The sequence below is a fragment of the Pleurodeles waltl genome, chromosome 5 (assembly GCF_031143425.1).
Source record: "Pleurodeles waltl isolate 20211129_DDA chromosome 5, aPleWal1.hap1.20221129, whole genome shotgun sequence".
NCBI classification, from domain to species: domain Eukaryota; kingdom Metazoa; phylum Chordata; class Amphibia; order Caudata; family Salamandridae; genus Pleurodeles; species Pleurodeles waltl.
Genome location: NC_090444.1, coordinates 718,682,731 through 718,696,917, shown reverse-complemented (window position 1 = coordinate 718,696,917; position 14,187 = coordinate 718,682,731). Strand labels below are relative to the sequence as shown.

The following is a 14,187-nucleotide window of genomic DNA, read 5'->3' as shown; positions in this document are numbered from 1 at the left end:
CACCTGCTATCACACATCCCATTTAGGTGTAAGGTAGGTAATCTCCTGGTTCTAAAGAAATGCCAGGGATCCGACTGGAACAGGCGTGAAACAAGTTGACTCTACATAAATCATATTAAGGTTATCCCGGCACATTGAACATATATGTTAGCACTTCCTCTTTTGTTTTTATGGGGACCGCTATATTAAAACCAATTAGGTACCCCTTAGACACTTGTAACTCGCCTGAACCTTTTTTGGCATGTGCTGCGCTCCACCCTACACGTACTTCGTCCTCACACGCACATCCATCATTCAGCAGAAAACAAAAAGATCTCTGAGAAAGAGGCCTCTCGCGGGCCCCATCTCGCATAGCCAGTGCTAGCCCGATGAGGACCTGGCCCTATGATGAAGCATGACACCCATTCGGGTGTATGAGGGCACCAATTATTGATCACAAGGATTCCTCTTGACCTTTAGGCTCTAACCTCCCTTCTTTCCATAGGAGCAGCACATTTCTGGTTTATTGATTTTGGTTTAGGAGCATGGGTGTTGGACCTTTATCAGCTCCTTATCCCCCCTTTCGTGTTTATGTCAAATTCATGTGGTTGTAGCGGTAGTAATGATTTTTTGGGCAAAACTGTTTCACAAACAGTTAAGGTATGCTTGTGTAAATTTATATTGGTTGATTTCAGCAGGTCATGTCTTCATGGAAGGCCTTGCCATACAAAAGCATGCTCATCTTTTAAGACTTAAAAGGCCACATTTGCTTAGGGGTTTCTTTCTTTGGGAGGTCAAAAATATTGTTAATGCTGAAGGCATGGCCTGATAATTTGATTTTGGCTATGAAATGTCCTTTTTTATGCTAATGTTTGGGGGAAATACAATAGTCAATGTGAGTGTTTTTAGGAACTATTATCATTTTATTGGCTTTTTCTCATATGCTTTAAATGCATTAAAATGCCATTATTCAATGTTTATTTCCCTGTGTTCTCAAACCCTGCCACTGTGATTCAGACACACTCTGACTAATTCATCACCTTGGATAGAGCATGGTTGCTACCCACAGGTGCTATGGTGCTTGACACCAAGTCCTTTTGATAAGTTAAATAGTTAATATACATTTTCATAGCCTTGTAGAACGGTATAAGGTTAAGCAGGAGATGAAAACGAACAGAAATGCTTTTTAAGGAGACTTCTGCATGTTAAGAAAAGTGATCCCCAAGATGGGCAATGCTAGAACTGAGGGGCTAGAGAATCCACATGAGTAGCCAAACTTTATTGGATAAATAGAAAACATTGTGCAAAGGGACCTGGTCTCTGTATGAAACTATGTACAATAGAGTCTTAAAAAGGGTGTTTTTTTCTGATTGGAGGCCAGTGAAGTTTAAACATATGAAAACAGATGTGGTCAGCTTTGCGTATGTTTCAAAAAAGGTGTGCTGCAGAATTCTAGATAACTCGAAAGCAATCTGCTGGTTTTCAGATAGGCCTGAAAATAAACCACTATAATTGTTGAGCTGTGAATCGTTTTCCTTAAAGGGACCTCAATAGAAGGCACTAACTAGAAAGAATATTGTTGATGAGGATCAAAAGACTGGGACAAATACAATGTCCTCCCACTGCAATCACTGTTCTCGGTGTTGGAACAGTATCAAACTTATCCTGCCAATACCTACAAGTCCAGAATGAGAGTGGGCCACAAGACACCAAGACCTCAGTTTTAACTGAGCTTAACTTTATAGTATTAGCTGAAATTTATTGTGCCACAAATATAAGGCAGGAATGAAAGATAGCTAGAGTACCGGAGGAGAGGCCATCCAATCTGATAAGGAACTATCATCAGTGTAAAAGTAAGCCTCACACCTGATGAAGGCAGCAAGAGTAGCAACATACACACTGAAAAGGGCAATCCTCAGGCAGGTTACCTGGACACACACAACACTTCAAGGGCTTAAAATCAGTGAGAAGAGAGAGGGAGAGGGGGAGAACCAGCTTTTTGGGTTGTCACAGGCAAAGTATTCTATCCAGCCCAGTGCCTTGGCTGGGACACCCATCCAAGAAATTCTTCCTATTAGAAATGGATGGCTGACAGTATTGAGTGTCATGGATCAAAGTTGATCTAGTCCTCCATACTGCTACCATCCAGCACCATACAGATGTCATCAACCAGAAGACTAGGACAGTTTGTAGATGGTTTCAATTTCTTGATATTCCAAGGACTTTCTTTCAAGCCAACTGAGCATACAGTGACTTACATGGAGAATAAGCTTTGAAAATATGCCTCCAATCTGGACAGTAAATTGCCAGATTCTACCATCAAATTTAGGCAATGGAAAGTACCATAGTTCTTGGCAACAAAAACCCTCAATAGAGATGGACATATTTATAGTGAAATATGAAATCTTTTCATAATGGCTTCTGGGACAGTTAACTGTAGGCTTGGCTAGATATAGAAGGAGATTACCAACAAAGAAAGTTTTCTCCTTTGACATGTGCAGGCGATAGCCCACTGTGTCTTAATAGAGCAACAAATCTGATAACGCACACAGTGCCACTGGTTGTCATAACATATTGGCTTCCATCACATGGTCACCAGGTGAGGAGTCAATATCATGCAGTGGATAAAAAAAGTGGTCTATAAACCCCTGAATACAGTAGATCTCCACCTCCTGATTGGTGCTTCTACACAGCTGATGTTCACTGCAGGTGGGTAAACACTCCAGGACAAAGGTGGAAGACTCAGATGCTTTTTTTGGAGGGGCAGGGGTCGGGGGCAGTGTAGATGTGCTTAGCAAGTAGTGCTCTGTACAGAGCCCTGCCCTCCAAGGGCCTGCCCCCTCTCACACATTGAAAACGTACAGACGTTGGCAGGTCTGAAGGAAGGCAAGAAAGTCCCTTCCTGGTGACATGGGAAACAGGAATCAAGTGACAATGTTTGCAAGTATCTTAAGGAAAGTCATTGGACTGGGATAAAACTCGTTTTATTTTGACTTTGACCTATGGGTCTTTTAACTTGCAAAGACCACTGAATATTGATAAATATCTAAAATTTACACTATCTGACCATATCCCATCAACACCATTCATAAGAATCTGGGGCCAGATGTACGAAGACCTGGTCACTAAAATCCAGTGGCAATTTGCAGCCTAATTTCTTTCAGGGAAAAGAGGCTGCATTAAAAAAATATGTAAAAAAAAACAAAACAAAAAAAAAAAGATGGAAGTGGTCCCCTGGACCACTGATTAATTAATCCCCAGTAAACATTTTTTTACATTCACAACAAGGGAGGAGCACCACTTACTTTTTTGTATGCATTAGCACCCAAACTCGGGAATTTGTATTTTTTCAGTGTTTTGCGACATGGGTTCAGTAGCAAAACACTGATACAGTGCATACTAACTAATAAAAGCCCATGCATTCCAAAGGTCGGTTTTCTACAATGTTTGTCTGAAGGTAATCTGAAGGTTTTCTAAACTAGTTTGGGTTTAGAATGTGCATGGGGAACTTCCCGCATTTCAGGGGTTTATGGCATTGAAGGAACACAGTTTGACGAAATAGTACAGTAGTGGTATCCAAATAAGACAACAATAACATATCAATTTTTAACAAATTATGTTGCTGGTGTGTAACACTGAGACAGCTGCAACAATTCTCCATCAATTTGAGTTCAGAAATCTTCAAGCACAGCTGACACAGGTTTAGTGATAATAATGTTTTTAGTTCAAGTTAAACAACAGGAAACAGTTGTAGTCCACGGTGCAATTTCGAAAAGAATTCTTTTGATTAAACATGCCACAGGTGTGTTTATATGAAGTCAGATTTGCTACTTGTCAAATTAAGATGTAGTGCCAAAGTGGGTGGAGCAAAGTTATTTGAATTTCGAAGTAATTTGAAAAGTAGTGTTGAAGACTGTCAGGATCGGCTGTGGCGGTTGGAAGCTGCAGTACTACAGTGACATGTCAAGGTACGAGGGACAGGGAGTGTTAGGACAGATCCAGTGTGCAGCCTCCCTATAGACAATAGGTAAAAATCAAACTGGGCACACTGTTCCTAACAAAAAGGAAGAAAGAAGACACAGAGGCACTTCTAAATTTAGAAGCTAAAACCCTCACACATCCACTGGGTGTCGTGCTTCAACCTTGGGTCTGCTCCTCGTCGGGCTGGCACTGCAATGCCCGATGGGACCCAAAAAAAGGGGGCTCTCTGCCGGAGATCTGTTAAAGGTGCGTGCCATAACGATGAGTAGGAACAAAAAGAAAAAAAAATAAAAAATCAGACGTACTGTGAAGAATAGAGCTAGAACATTAAAACTGGCTCGAGACCTACCCAGCAACAATTTTTTTGTGAAAGATGGGTCTCGGTCAAGGTTAAAAACAAGGGGATTATAAGGGCAATAATGTTCCTCTACTCTAACCATTAACATGTAGGGCAAAAAGGACATTGACTCTAGCCCCAACTATAAGGTCAACATGTTTCACGCCTCAGATGTCCCTAAGGATCAATTGGCTTTTCATCAGGACCATGAAAACCTTAGCTACTAAAAAAACAATGAGCGTAAGCAAAACAAGAAACTTACACGAACAGCTACGCAAAAGAAAAAAAGCCACAATCGGCGTAGAGCCTCCTATATTAAGAAAAGGGCATCATGGGTAAAGTGCTGGCCGAAGGGCTGTCGTCACAATTGCAGACTGAGCCCCCGCTGGAGAACCTACCTGCGGCCGCACACCCGGAATCGTTTATCTCTACTTATGTACTACTATGTATTAATTGCATTAATTAGTTTCTGGATACCATAAAATGCCTAATAGAAAAATGTATAAAAAACAAAAACTAACAGAATGACTGGTATGAGCGTGATGGAGCGTGACGACTCCATCTAGCATGCATTATTGTGGGAATAAAGTCTAAGGCTGATGTTGAAGTTGTGTATTTACATACAAATTTCCATGATATTGTCATAGGATCAGCACTGTCTGAATGTTACTGGAAAAGATCAAATAAATCCCTTTGAAGAGAAAATAAGTAGGATTGTACACTGCTGCCACAAGAACGGCTGCTGTTACATACCTTGGCTCATAAACCCGCCAGTGTTTCTTCCCTTCAAGCTGGATTATGAAGGCTTCAATGTCGTCATAGTGAGGTGCAAACCCCTGAGTGCCAGCAGGGGTTAAATACCTGTCACATAAAGAATACCACCATGAAATTATCACCAGTTTCATCTTAGGCCCTTGCAGGGCAGAGAAAAATGTAATTCCTAGAAGATCCTCTTACACAAAAATCATCATATTAACATTAATAGGATTCTTTCCCACAACTAAAATCGTTGTTTTATATTTCCATGTGTACTCCACAATCCCTTGCCCTTCCACTTTTGTTTTACACCATTTTCTTTTAATATATGCAAAAGATACTACAACGAAAATCAGGGAAACAAAAGGCAAATCCTAACAAGCTCTGGCAAAGCCAACAGCCCTGGTATTGGCTGCTGACCTTCTGGCTTTGCCAAAGCTTTCTTTGTGAATAAGGCACACATTGCTTGAAAATAATGATTGTCTATATGCCAAAATGTATATCTGTTTTGTAAAATCACGAGTCAAAAGTCCTAGGCACTGGAAGGAACTGCTTATTGTGATGACCTGCACACTTAACAGCGGAATGCTGCGATTCGCAGTCAGGTAAGCCAATGGCTGAAGTGATTGACTATGTACCTCACGTTACATGTTGAAGTGGGTGCGAGCAAAATGGGAATGACACTACAGCAGACCAATGGATGCAGAGGATGACTGAAACTCAAATAATTATGTATAATATAGTATGTATACTTTTAATAAATATAAAAGGTTGGGGGAATCCAGAACAAAAAAAAAAAATCAAAGACAACATTAAAACAAGTCTGTAAAGACCGAGAATCAGAAAAGAAGACAGAATAATTATGCTACAACTTGTTTCTCGGAGTTCTAAACAGCCACCATGAGAAGGGCCAAATGTGACCAAGACGACTGGTGCAAAAATCAACCAAAACATCAATTTAAGTCTTAGCGTCAATGTTTCATGACAGGTATACTGGAATGGATCGATTAACACTTACGTATTGGCACCACACATACTTCCAAAATTCTCCTGCAGCACAGATAAAAAGTTCCACATGGTAACAGAAAAGCTCTGTGGGTTTAACATCCTCAAAGAACAGCCATTCTGTGAAAAATAATCAATAAGAAAAAAAATAAAGAAATATTGTGCAATAAGCCAACAACAAAATCACATTCGAGTTCTGGGAAATAAATATATATATACACATATATATATATATACACACATATATATATATATATACACACACACACACACACACACATATATACACATATTTACACATATATATATATATATATACATACAAACACACACACCCATGGGGGACAAAGTAAAGCGGCACACCAGTGAATCTTTTCCAAGGATGGTGGGAGGAGCAAGGCAAGTGGTATGGACAGATGCCAATGAAATGCACAAAACATATTCCTATCTGGAGCAGATACATTGATGATCTTATTTTAATATGGATGTGACATTAAGCTAGCCTCAGAATGGATCAATGTGTTGGAACGGAATGATTTGAATCTTACCTTCACATACAAGAGAAGTGAATACTTTGAGATCACCATACATGTAGAAAACAACAACTAACAACTTCCCTACACCGAAAGGACACTGCTGGCAACAGGGTTTTGCATGCCTCTAGCTATCATCCATACTCACTCAAATGGAGAATCCCCTATGGGGAACTCCTGAAGGCATGTTGTAATTGCAGCCTGATAGTATCTTTGAAACTGAACAGTGTAATATTCTACAACGGTTCACACAGTGAGGTTATCCTTTTGAAATCCTGGCTAAGGCTAAGCAAAAAGTACAGAACAAGAAGCAGGAGGACGTGATTCTTCAAGTGTGGGGGGGGCAGAGAAAAGAGGGTCGGGATTAAAAAAGAAAAAAAAATGCGTGCTTCCATTATAATTCCCATTGGGATTTTAGACATGACTACAGCCTATACTGCCGGACAGAATTACACCAAGCGTGGCAAGAGCTCTTGGCCCAAAAAGTGATTTTTGTTATTTGGTGTAAATCTGTTCATTAGCTTTTGAGATATCAAAAGCAAAAGAAGCATATCTAGAGGAGCGAAGGATTTACAAATAATTAACTCATACAGAGATTTGCAGAGCTGGATTGGCTGCCAACACTTCAACCAGAAAGTGCTCGCAGCCATCTTTGGACTCTGCTTCAACAGAGTCCCAGACAAAAAGGTAAACAATAAGAAAAAGGGCCAGCATAGAGTCACCCTGATTCCTTAGCTCTGGTGCTGGGGTCCCAGGTACCTCCTTGGGCAAAAAAAAAAAAAAACATATTTTTAGAAACATTTTGGTGCAAATTTGTGATGGGTTTGTGCATCCGAAGCTCATTTTTTTTTCTTAATGACGCCCCTGGGTGGGCCAGGTCCTGTGGGCATGTAAAAATAATTGGGGGTGGGGAAGGGGGCGCAAAGGGGCCCCCTTACTAGGGCATTTTTATGCTCTGGGGACCTCCAGCTCCCCAGGGCTTATTAATGTGATAGGCACTGTATTAATTGGATAATACAGTGCTTAATTTGTATTGCAGGAAGTGGGGGGCGTGCCCCCTTTCTCGGGGACAGCCACCTCCATGGGGCTTAATTTAGATTGAATGCAAGGGGACTGTCACCTCCCCAGGACTAAAGACATTATGTATGCAGAGGGGCGACAAGGCCACCCGCACCTCATCACCTTCCTGGGGCTATTCATCTTCATTAAGAGGGAGCCTACGTGGTGCCCCTGCAGCCCCAGGGACCGCCACCTCCCCAGGGCTAAATACATTAGAAATGTGGGTGGTTGGCAGCTCCCACCAAGCAAAAGCAAACATAACTCAGCTTTCTGCAAGCAGGAGCTGTCAAACAGCTCTTGCTTGCAGAAAAGTCAGTTTTCATCTGTTTCCCTGCAGGCAAATATGCATGCAGGGAAACAGATAAAAAGATTTCTCCCACAAGCAGGGAGCTGCTATTTCAAGTGGCTCCCTGATTGTGGGAACAATGCCGGCTCCCGCAGGAGTCTCGAGCCGGCTAGGGTCTTGAGGCTCCCCCTGCGGTCTTGTTACTCTCTCTTCTATCATGGGATGGAGAAAAGAGAGCGAGAAGAGAGATTGAGAAGAGAGAGAGAGAGAGTTATTCCAATGGTCTCTCCATGCAATAACTTAAAAGTGTCACATTAACAAGATGTTTGGTTCAAATGTTATAGTTACATTTTGATGGACAGCAGACCATGGTCACTTCTGGCCTAATTGTTAAGCTCTTGGACCCTCACTCAGTAGGCTGAAGGTTCAAATCATTGTATCTCATGGCAGTGTATCTGTTTATTTTCCAGTGCTTTGACTGTTCCTAGTGATGTAACATTGAAGTCTTTTTCCACTCAAAAACTTTGGCTTCAAGGTCAGAGCTACATTTGGACACCACATGCTAAGGAGTCTCTTTTGGTCAAGTGGTTATGGTCTCAGACCCGTACACTCAAAGTTGAGGGTTCAAGTGTGTGTGTCTGTGGTCACTTCTCTGCTCTAGTTTCTTTTAAACTTCAAAAAAGTAAGGTGCATACTTAAAGATGAAGATTCAGCCTCTTACAAGAATCAGAGTTTAGGATAAAGTTATTTCTCAACATTGAATGGCGAATCTCAAATGCCAATGTCAACAGATTATCTCATGTACAAATTCCTACTATCATTCTACATCAAACTATGACATAAGAGTATGACCTATATAATGATGTACAAGTACTATAAACACTACACTCCCTTCCTCCCAATAATTTTGTAAATAATATCATATTGACATAATGACATGTTTATGTCAATGGCAAGTAATAAAATAACCTGGCATTCATTGCACATTCACAATGAGTTATCATTAAATACTTTCAAATCTGAATTCAACACACTGAAATTGGAAAGCATCACAAATTAATAAGGTATTTGGTTCAAGAGTGTAAATGTTTGCAGTTACCTTCGTTGTGAAAAATGAACATATAAATACAGACATTTTACTAGAGGCTTATTGCATCATGTGAAGTCTTCATTGTGATTTGCATTAGTAATAGTATTATACAACTAAACCTAATTGAGTCACAAGGTAAATGGAGGCTTTAATAGAGCATAAAAGGAAACAAAGCATTTTTTTTCAGACAAACTGTGAAGCAGCACACAACCAGGTTGGGCAGAACAGGCCTTCAATCGGGCAACTCCTGTTGATTCACAGCAAATGGAAAAGAAACCACATACCTGTGATGAAGAAAACAAGCCTCAAAAACGCAACACAGCGTGTAAAACATCTTATTTACCTTATAGTAGTCCCAAACGACCAGTGGCAGAGCTCGGCCGGGAGGATTGTGGGTTTCCCGCTTTCCGTCAATGTAGCTTGTGACATCCAGATTCACTCCAAACTGTAAAGAATTCTGGGTATATAAGGGTAAAAATTGGAAAAATGTAAATATGTCCATTTACTTGGTTAATGGGAACACAATTTAGGGTGGAATAATGCTGCACTGTAATAGTCTCTGAAAATAACGAAACACAGCTTCTCGACAAATCCCCTAGCAAAGGAAGTGTTTTTTAGAAGACTAAATATTATCTCTCTAAATACCTTACCGCCAAACCCCTCAATCAACAGAGCCATCCACTTTTACATTGGGATCTTTCCTGTATTCATTCTTTCTCACTGTAAAACATGCACTAGCCAAGAAAAACTTGTCATTTAACTTATAAAACCACAAAGAAATTAACATGAATTGATATTTTAACAAGAGGTAACATGAGAGAATACTCTTTGGAGAACAGATCCAATTGGTGAAACTTGACCAAATGGTTAACGTCGTGTTTTATCTGCATTAAAAAAAAAAAAAAAAAAAAAAACACAGAAGTGCCAGCTGTGCAGAAAAGAGAACAAGCATTGGTAAAGCCAATAGGTCTCGCCTATACGAGATCTATTGGTTTTGACAATGTTTTTTTTTTAGCTATGTTGTACAGCAGAGTGGGCTGCACCAGATTGGGTCAGCAATACAGAGAACAGCAACAGGCAGTAGCTCTTTTTTGTGGATGCCACTAAGGCATTTGATTCTTTGAAGTGGACATACCTGTTCAAATTAGTGGAGCAGCTTGGTTTCAGCACCTGATCTATTCAATGGTTAGGATATGCACAGCTAATTAGATACCTGCAAATGAATTGAATGGTGACACCTCCCATTTTCCATAACTAGGTGAATCAGAAAGGGTTGCCACTTGTCAGCTATCCTATTTGCCATTGCGATGGAAACCACTGAAACACAACTGTGTCAACTGCATACACATAGGAGCCTCGGGAATTCCTAAAATTTGATCAATACACTGGAATATCCAATAACTGGTCCAAATACAGGATTTTCCCTAACTCCCGTCACAAGTCTGCTTGAACGCGAATATCCTTATGCAATGGTCCGCCTGCTCAGTTAAGTATCTTGGCATTTTGGTTAGCTGAAACAATGACAAAGTTGGAGAAAAACTAGTACAGATTGCTTGTGTGACCGCAAGAGCAGGTACAGATATGGTCCCTACCCTGCCACTTTCCAGAGCCAGGATGGTGGTAACAGCCAAAACATAAGGACTCCCCAAATTTACGTATTTGTTTACCAACATCCCCGTTCCACTTTTTAGGTGATTCTTTCTAATTGAATCTTATGACATTAGCTTGGGCAGGCCAGCAGCCCAGAGTCACACAGGAGACACTTGCAATGTCATTTGGATCTGTGCACCTGATCTGGAGCTCTATTAATATACCACACAAGCTCAGTTTGAAAACGGCTCTCTGCTGGTCCATACAGCAGCAGAAGGCTGACATAACGCAATTGCCTGCACCGTTTGGACTTGGGATCACCTGCACTTCTCGACACTACTTGACTGTCACAAAATATCTCCCTTGCTAGAAATCCTATGCCCCCTCTGTAGGAGGCTGGACTGGCTTGTAGTGAGTACCTAGGGGTACTTGCACCTTGCACCAGGCCCAGTTATCCCTTATTTGTGTATGGGGTGTCTAGCAGCATAGGCTGATAGATAATGGTAGCTTAGCAGAGCAGCTTAGGCTGAACTAGGAGACGAGTGAAGCTCCTACAGTACCACTTAGTGTCATATGCACAATATCATAAGAAAACACAATACACAGATATCCTAAAAATAAAGGTACTTTATTTTTATAACAATATGCCAAAAGTATCTCAGTGAGTACCCTCAGTATGAGGATAGCAAATATACACAAGATATATGTACACAATACCAAAATATGCAGTAATAGTATTAGAAAACAGTGCAAACAATGTATAGTTACAATAGGATGCAATGGAGACCCATAGGGATAGGGGCAACACAAACCATATACTCCAAAAGTGGAATGCGAACCACGAATGGACCCCAAACCTATGTGACCTTGTAGAGGGTCGCTGGGACTATTAGAAAATAGTAAGGGTTAGAAAAATAGCCCACCCCAAGACCCTGAAAAGTGAGTGCAAAGTGCACTAAAGTTCCCCAAAGGACATAGAAGTCGTGATAGGGGAATTCTGCAGGAAAGACACAAACCAACAATACAACAACGATGGATATCCAGTCGAGGGTACCCGTGGAACAAGGGGAACAAGTCCAAAAGTCACAAGCAAGTCGGAGATGGGCAGATGCCCAGGAAATGCCAGCTGTGGGTGCAAAGATGCTGCTACTGGACAGTAGAAGCGTAGGTTTCTGCAAGAACGACAAGGGCTAGAGACTTCCCCTTTGGAGGACGGATCCCTCACGCCGTGGAGAGTCGTGCAGAAGTGTTTTCCTGCCGAAAGACCACCAACAAGCCTTGCTAGCTGCAAATCGTGCGGTAAGGGTTTTTGGATGCTGCTGTGGCCCAGGAGGGACCAGGATGTCGCAAATTGCGTCAGGGGACAGAGGGGGCGTCGAGCAAGACAAGGAGCCCTCTCAGCAGCAGGGAGCACCCGGAGAAGTGCCAGAAACAGGCACTACGAGGATGCGTGAAACGGTGCTCACCCGAAGTCGCACAAAGGAGTCCCACGTCGCCGGAGAACAACTTAGAAGGTCGTGCAATGCAGGTTAGAGTGCCGTGGACCCAGGCTGGACTGTGCACAAAGGATTTCCGCCGGAAGTGCACGGAGGCCGGAGTAGCTGCAAAAGTCGCGGTTTCCAACAATGCAGTCTGGCGTGGGGAGGCAAGGACTTACCTCCACCAAACTTGGACTGAAGAGTCACTGGACTGTGGGAGTCACTTGGACAGAGTTGCTGGATTCAAGGGACCTCGCTCGTCGTGCTGAGAGGAGACCCAAGGTACCAGTGATGCAGTTCTTTGGTGCCTGCGGTTGCAGGGGGACGATTCCGTCGACCCACGGGAGATTTCTTCGGAGCTTCTAGTGCAGAGAGGAGGCAGACTACCCCCACAGCATGCACCACCAGGAAAACAGTTGAGAAGGCGTCAGGATCAGCGTTACAGAGTTGCAGTAGTCGTCTTTGCTACTATGTTGCAGTTTTGCAGGCTTCCAGCGCGGTCAGCAGTCGATTCCTTGGCAGAAGGTGAAGAGAGAGATGCAGAGGAACTCGGATGAGCTCTTGCATTCGTTATCTAAGGAATCCCAAGAGACAGAGACCCTAAATAGCCAGAAAAGAGGGTTTGGCTACCTAGGAGAGAGGATAGGCTAGCAACACCTGAAGGAGCCTATCAGGAGGAGTCTCTGACATCACCTGATGGCACTGGCCACTCAGAGCAGTCCAGTGTGCCAGCAGCACCTCTGTTTCCAAGATGGCAGAGGTCTGGAGCACACTGGAGGAGCTCTGGGCACCTCCCAGGGGAGGTACAGGTCAGGGGAGTGGTCACTCCCCTTTCCTTTGTCCAGTTTCGCGCCAGAGCAGGGCTAAGGGGTCCCTGAACCGGTGTAGACTGGCTTATGCAGAAATGGGCACCAAATGTGCCCATGAAAGCATTTCCAGAGGCTGGGGGAGGCTACTCCTCCCCTGCCTTCACACCATTTTCCAAAGGGAGAGGGTGTAACACCCTCTCTCAGAGGAAGTCCTTTGTTCTGCCATCCTGGGCCAGGCCTGGCTGGACCCCAGGAGGGCAGATGCCTGTCTGAGGGGTTGGCAGCAGCAGCAGCTGCAGTGAAACCCCGGGAAAGGCAGTTTGGCAGTACCAGGGTCTGTGCTACAGACCACTGGGATCATGGGATTGTGCCAACTATGCCAGGATGGTATAGAGGGGGCAATTCCATGATCATAGACATATTACATGGCCATATTCGGAGTTACCATTGTGAAGCTACATATAGGTAGTGACCTATATGTAGTGCACGCGTGTAATGGTGTCCCCGCACTCACAAAGTCCGGGGAATTGGCCCTGGACAATGTGGGGGCACCTTGGCTAGTGCCAGGGTGCCCTCACACTAAGTAACTTAGCACCCAAACTTTACCAGGTAAAGGTTAGACATATAGGTGACTTATAAGTTACTTAAGTGCAGTGTGAAATGGCTGTGAAATAACGTGGACGTTATTTCACTCAGGCTGCAGTGGCAGGCCTGTGTAAGAATTGTCAGAGCTCCCTATGGGTGGCAAAAGAAATGCTGCAGCCCATAGGGATCTCCTGGAACCTCAATACCCTGGGTACCTCAGTACCATATACTAGGGAATTATAAGGGTGTTCCAGTAAGCCAATGTAAATTGGTAAAATTGGTCACTAGCCTGTTAGTGACAACTTGAAAGTAATGAGAGAGCATAACCACTGAGGTTCTGATTAGCAGAGCCTCAGTGAGACAGTTAGTCATAACACAGGTAACACATTCAGGCACACTTATGAGCACTGGGGCCCTGACTAGCAGGGTCCCAGTGACACATACAACTAAAACAACATATATACAGTGAAAAATGGGGGTAACATGCCAGGCAAGATGGTACTTTCCTACACCCTCCAACAGGATAGAGAGTGTGCCTTCAGCTAAAACACGACTGAATACACTGGGAGATCTCTGCCCTCATCATGGATATTCATTCCAATAGACACTCACCAAATCACCCCCCTTGATCGCTTCTTGTATTACAGACACCTAACTACATGCAAAACCCTACATACAACCTTCCTGGCTGCCCCTCTG

General features: G+C 42.9%; 1 protein-coding gene across 1 annotated transcript in view; it reads right to left on the bottom strand.

The window, feature by feature from the left end:
* RIOX1 (ribosomal oxygenase 1) overlaps positions 1-14,187 on the bottom strand; it is a 235,283-nt gene that overhangs the window by 149,222 nt on the left and 71,874 nt on the right. Inside the window, exons 5-7 of the mRNA XM_069234671.1 lie at positions 9,370-9,483; positions 6,072-6,178; positions 5,051-5,158 (exon numbers count right to left, since the gene is read on the bottom strand). Coding sequence (XP_069090772.1) covers positions 5,051-5,158; positions 6,072-6,178; positions 9,370-9,483 — 329 coding nt within the window. The remainder of the gene's footprint in view (positions 1-5,050; positions 5,159-6,071; positions 6,179-9,369; positions 9,484-14,187) is intronic.